This window comes from Elaeis guineensis, chromosome 11 (genome assembly GCF_000442705.2).
Source record: "Elaeis guineensis isolate ETL-2024a chromosome 11, EG11, whole genome shotgun sequence".
NCBI classification, from domain to species: domain Eukaryota; kingdom Viridiplantae; phylum Streptophyta; class Magnoliopsida; order Arecales; family Arecaceae; genus Elaeis; species Elaeis guineensis.
Genome location: NC_026003.2, coordinates 123,122,467 through 123,129,012, shown reverse-complemented (window position 1 = coordinate 123,129,012; position 6,546 = coordinate 123,122,467). Strand labels below are relative to the sequence as shown.

The following is a 6,546-nucleotide window of genomic DNA, read 5'->3' as shown; positions in this document are numbered from 1 at the left end:
ACAGCCGTGGCAGCCTTGCCGGGAGCACATCCAACTTTTATACATATATATATATATATATATATATATATATAGACACACACACAACAGACACACTAACAAACAAATGCAATTTCGAGTCATCAAGAAGTTCCTTCAATCCAAAGCATGGTACGTGAACTAGACAAGTCGACTTACGGGTTACTCTTTACAAAACAAAATGGAAAAAACTTACAGTGAACTAAATGTGTGGAAGTAAATTCGGAAACGTGAAACGGATTTGGTAGGTAAGTCGCATGGTTTGGTGGCCCTGGAGGGTTGTTGGGAGGGAAGGAAAGGAGAAAGCCCACGGCGGGGGTGGGTGTGTGGTTGGTCGGTCAACGCGGCAGATCCTACTTGTTTGGACCGGCCTTGAGACACTGAACCGGAGTTTGCAAAAGAGACCGTTTAATTAGTTTACTCATGCCCGGTGCAACAAGCCTTCTTTTGGTTTGGAGAACGGCGTTATGATTGTTGGAGCGGTCACTGTAACGGGATTGGGATTTACACGGCTGGCGCCTAGATATGATGATATTCCAGGTGTGGGGTGCGGCAGAAGCAGACGAAAGCGGTCCAACCCGATGGAAGAAATTCTTCCGTTGTGCGGTCCGAGTTAAAAGCAAGCTGGGAGACCCAACCGATACATCTCGGTTCGGGGTAGGTGGGCTGGTGGTGGTGGTGGTATTGTGTGTATATATACGTATTGCCGTCGGCATATCAGATTCTCTGATCTCTCTCGCTAGACGGCCAGAGAGCTTTCTTCTCCTGGCCAACAACGGCATAAGGAGAGGCGAGTGAGAGAGGGAGAGGGGGAGCGATGGCGTCGTCACTGGTTTCGAAACCCTTTCTCAAAGGCCCTAGAGACGACGGCGTCCCCGGCCTCGGGTTCCGACCTTCTGATATCCGCGGGCTGTCCGTCCAGATCTCCATCCAACGGCGGAGCCGCCCTCCTCGAAGGCTAGGTCTGCCTGGAGATCCCCTCGATTCCTTCCTTTTACTTTCTGGTTTTATCACAATCTACACCGAATATGCCTGATTTTTTTTTTCCCGAGTTTTTGATGATGATAATGTTGATGATGATGTATATCATTGCCGTTTTCGTCTACACTATGAAACTCATTGATTTTTTTTTTTTTTGAAAAAAAATCTTAAGATAAAAAAAGGATAGGAATGAAAAAAAAACGTGGATAAAAATGATAGAAAAAGGTAAAAGCTCTTGTCTTGCTTGCTTGAAATTATATGCCTGTTCAAAATTACTGGAGGATCATGTACCAAACCGATTAAAGCGATCATATAGATGGATTAGATACATGACACGAGGATATTCTATCCTGTTAGACACGAACACCGATGTAAGGCTTTAAGATCGGAAAAAAAAAAAAAAAAAAACAATGATATCATCGGTGAAAATAGAAGAAAAGGAATTAAAAAGAATGGAGAACTGGATTATTTCGGGAAGGAAGTGCTTGAAAAGCAAGTGGTTTTTGATGCTGGAGTCGGTCCTGTTCCACTGGTTTAATATAAAATACTCCAAGACAAGGATCAGATTCTGATGATAATGACTCAAGGATGCAAATATCAGGAATTACTTGCATGCTAATGTCCTTTTGGTTTATCGTGTTCTTTTTTCTTCATTTGCGCACGAATTTTCTTCTATAGCTTTTCAGTTGCTATTGTTTTCTCCTTCCCTAGAGAATCTGCTTTCTCTAGTCATTTTATTAGATTGCTAAGCTGTATGTATCTTCAACTAGGCTGGTTTTCCCCATACTCTCAATCTCAACAAGTCGTTGTTTCTTTTTTCTTTTTTGGTTCTCCAAAGTTAAACAAGCTTGCACTTTTTGACTATATGATTTGAAATCTTTGATTCTTCATCCAAACTTTATGATCTAGTTTAAATTATGTATTGTTTGAGTGATATCCATGCTTTTTCACTTGTCTGAGGATTTTAGTTCTAGACTGTAATTTTGATGACATAGCTTCTGTTCAGAGAAACATTGCAGATTGTGTTGTCTACATGATTTTCTGCACCAACCCCTTTTCCTTCCACTCCTTCCTATGTGTTACTGAGCTGACTGTAATTCCAACGAGGCCTCATATAGCTCAATTGCTTTCCTAAGTTTTTTCTCCTATTTATTTTTATCTAATACATCATATGTTTCTTATAATATTCTACAATATCATATATCACTGGTTTCACGAGCATCAAATGTTCTTATCTAATATAACTTTTCAGTGAAGGCTTTGGGGTTCTCCCATTAATTTGGCTGTTGTTCTGTCATGTTCATGCTACAAAGTGAAACTATGTCTAGGCCATTAAAAAGTGGATAAAATCTATAGAATATTTCAGAAGTGATATTCAAAGTTTAACGATCACCAAGTTTCATATGGATACATCCATGTCTAGGTGATGTTTTCATGCTTTCCCTTCATGTAAGTGTTTCATCAAAAATTATGTGGCTTTCTATCAGTTGCATTTGTCATTCCTTCAAGATAGGCATTTTATGCCTCCAATGTTTGTGTATTATGATCATCTGCCATTTATGTAGGCATAGTCCTGAATGTTCAAAATCTAACATTATGGATGTGTCTTGAAAGAGCAGAGGTGCAGGCAATTGGAAATGTATTTGGCAACTACTTTAAAGTGGCAACTTATGGAGAATCTCATGGAGGTGGTGTTGGATGTATCATCAGTGGATGCCCACCAAGAATTCCTCTTTCTGAAGCTGATATGCAAGTGGAACTCGATAGAAGGTTCCATGCACTTTCCAAGCAGACCCCAAACTTGCATTTTTCACAATTCATTCTTAACTGGCATACCATTTTCTAAACGTCTTGTTTGTTTTTATCTTATATGATGGCAAAAGTTTTGCAGTGTGCTTCATTTAGCCTCACTTAGATGATGTTTGTACCCAGGAGGCCAGGTCAAAGCAGAATAACTACACCAAGGAAGGAGACTGATACATGCCGAATTCTTTCAGGAATCTCTGAAGGTGAAATAATTTTTTCCTCCTTTCATTGCAGTACTCATGTTTAGGTGCCACTACACAAAATCAGGCCTTCCATGAGCATGCTCTGGCATCATTTGATCAAGTTGATTGATACACAATGCATTTTTGCAGGAATGACTACTGGAACTCCAATCCATGTTTTTGTACCAAATACAGATCAGAGAGGACATGTAAGCACCCAACTGAAATGGGCGCATATCTTTGATTGCTAATTTATATTGTTTTCTTTTTTCAACTTCTAATTGTTCAATCCTTGGATTCTTGCAGGATTACAGTGAAATGTCACTAGCATATAGGCCTTCTCATGCAGATGCAACATATGATTTTAAATATGGTTTAAGATCAGTGCAGGTATCCTATTTCCTTTCAGATGCTACCTTATTATAAGAAGACTGCTGCTACCTTCCCGAAAAATGTCTGTGGCAAGGGCACAAACCCAATTTTTATGTGATTATCAGGGGGTTCAGGTGTGAATGTGGGGCCAAAATGTCTTCTTTTTCCTTTTTTGTTTTAGCAGTGTTCTAGAAAAAAAATGTTTTACAGATTTTCAGCAACCTTTCTGGGGACAGATAGCATTAAAATCCATGTCTAGATTATATTCTCGCTTTAGGCACTTAAGAGATTGGTACTCGCTGACACTCCAGGGATGCTTGGTTGAACATTAATCTTCAAATGCCTATGGTTTATGATATTCTGAAATGAAACTGCAGGGAGGTGGCAGATCATCAGCAAGAGAAACCATTGGGAGAGTTGCAGCTGGAGCTGTTGCAAAAAAGATTCTGAAAATGAAATCAGGAACTGAGGTCTGTTTGTGCATCAAATGTTTCTTATTAACTTCTGAAATATGTGGTTCCATTTCTTTCTCAGCAATGGGGAATAATTAGATGCCCTCCAGATACAGTTGACATGCTCTGCTGCACCTTCAATATCCCTGTGGCACCATCTTTGTCCTAGGATCATAGAACTTAGGAACATACAATGGATTTAGATTCAATGTCTATGCCTGAAATTATTCTGATTCTACTCTTGACATGTGCCTGTATCTTACTAATGTCTTATGGAATAAACTTAAGTACAGTTTTCATTTCCCTGTTAAATTGTCTTTGTTCTCACCTACTTCTCATATGGACAGAAAATAGAGAATGAAAGATCTTATCTCATGGATGCTGTTAGATTTGTGAATAAAATGTGTTTGTTGCTATTGTGGACTTGTGCATCACCTACACTAAAACAACTGATTTCGAGTTATAAATACTATATGCTTTTCATGCTGGACTGCGTTCTTTTTGTTGATTCCAGATTCTGGCATATGTTTCTCAAGTGCATAAAGTTGTACTTCCAGAAGGGGTGGTTGATAATGGCACCGTGACCTTGGAGCAGGTTTGTAGTTTCTTGACCCCTTTAAACATTACATGACTCCTTTGTGCTGTATTAAATAAGTTGTGTGTGTGAAATATGACCAGATAGAGAGCAACATAGTTAGGTGTCCCGATCCAGAATATGCTCAGAAGATGATTGATGCCATTGATGCTATACGAGTCAAAGGGGACTCTGTTGGTGGCGTTGTGACATGCATTGCAAGAAATGTTCCACGTGTGAGTATTTCCCATTGTTTAATGGCCTAATCCCGAATCTTATAGCCCTTCTGATCGATGTACCATTTATTCCTCATTTATGCCATAGCACTTGGATCAGTAAAAATATCCGTTTATTCTGCCAATCTTGTTCTCTTTTTTTCCCAATCATTTATAGGTGTATCCAAATTGTTTTATGACTTCCTTTCGGATTAGTTAAATAACCGCTCTCACCATATTGTATCAGGGGCTAGGTTCTCCGGTCTTTGATAAACTTGAAGCTGATTTGGCAAAAGCTGCACTGTCTCTGCCAGCAACCAAAGGATTTGAGTTCGGCAGTGGATTTGCCGGTTGGTGAACATAAACCAGTAGTACTATTAAATTTTATCTGAATTTGTTGGCTCAACCCATGTCCTGAATGTCTGGTTTCATGACCCAATTTGACGTGTGGCCAGTTTGATCCTTCATGGAAACAAAGATAACATATTGTCCTGTTAACTTCTATAATGGCGTCATAGCAAAAACCAATCTATGCAGGTACCTTTTTGACTGGAAGTGAGCATAATGATGAGTTCTATATGGATGAGAATGGAAACATGCGAACAAGAACAAATCGATCAGGTGGCATACAGGGAGGGATAACCAATGGAGAAACCATCTACATGAGAATAGCTTTTAAACCAACCTCTACAATTGGGGTGAGCCAGTTCTCTCTGCATATAATTGTCATTGTTGGCACTGTTTCTTATCTAATGTGTGGAAAGTTTTACCATAATAAGCGGTTCCTTTTGTTGCTTCAGTTAAGTGGAATTCTCTAGATTCAGTAGAAAACCTAACACCTCATTTCACTACCAGAAATTGACTTGTTTATGGATCACTTGAGGTCCTTGAAGTATAGAAACAATATTCCAATGCATGGTTGTAGTTGTAGTCCTATGTAACAACTTTATTATAGATAAAATTTTCTTTTTTTGTTTTCCTTATCAATTGTTCCTGCATCGACAGATTAATACTGTGTTTGATTGTCAATATGTAATTGATCTCTGCAGAAGAAACAGAATACGGTGACCAGAGATAGACAGGAAACTGAGCTTATAGCAAGGGGTCGGCATGATCCCTGTGTGGTCCCTCGAGGTATTATTTCATTCCCCCTTTTTTTAGTAGGAAACAATTCTTAATGACCCTTCTCAAATTGTGCTTGTCCTCTTTGATTGGTCTATTGGGATTTTGTTCTTCTATGGCAGCTGTTCCAATGGTGGAAGCAATGGCATCTTTGGTGCTCTTGGATCAACTGATGGCACACATAGCTCAATGCGAGATGTTTCCAGTGAACCCAGCCTTCCAGCAGCCAGTTGGTCCAGCCCTCGATGGAGAATTGTTGACATCGGAACTTGCATAGCAATTTATTTCCACCGAGAACAATTTTCTTTCTATGTTTTCATTCTTTTCAACAGAGGTAATAGGACTGTTGATGCGGCTGGAAGTTTGATCTCCATTCATCGTATTGCTGCATGCACTATGTGGATCAAGCCAATTGTTACTGGCATGGCTGTGATTCTGATATTTTGTGGTCCTCAGTGGTTGAATAAACATTGATGTTATTCGTAGGAATTTGGTGCATTCAGTCTGAGAGATATTATTTATATTCCTTCAGAATGGGAACCCTATTTCCCCATGTTCCAAGTTCAGAAGATATGGCCCTATGGTTTTTACTTCCTAGTCTCATGGTGAAGCATGAACTGCTGATATTGGTCGTTCATGTCTGTAATTGAAACTAAAGGCCAGCCCTTCTCATCGAGAGCTTGGCACGGCCGTGCCTTACATGTAGGATTCAGGTAATGTTCCGAATATGGATCCGAGCCTTGGGGGCAAAGCCAAGATCGATACAAGCATATGCGATTCTTTTCAGTCTTCGAACTAAGCTCGACACTATGGTTGATGTATTA

General features: G+C 39.7%; 1 protein-coding gene across 1 annotated transcript; it reads left to right on the top strand.

Annotated features, from left to right (window-relative positions):
• Positions 1-725: 725 nt before the first annotated feature.
• On the top strand, positions 726-6,211 carry LOC105054522 (chorismate synthase 2, chloroplastic). The gene is made up of 12 exons (XM_010936051.3): positions 726-980; positions 2,619-2,769; positions 2,932-3,008; positions 3,138-3,196; positions 3,294-3,377; positions 3,737-3,829; positions 4,326-4,406; positions 4,490-4,621; positions 4,848-4,950; positions 5,138-5,298; positions 5,650-5,734; positions 5,845-6,211. Exons 1-12 carry the CDS (start codon positions 836-838, stop codon positions 5,997-5,999), a joined length of 1,326 nt encoding a protein of 441 aa, XP_010934353.2. The 5' UTR covers positions 726-835; the 3' UTR covers positions 6,000-6,211.
• Positions 6,212-6,546: the final 335 nt, after the last annotated feature.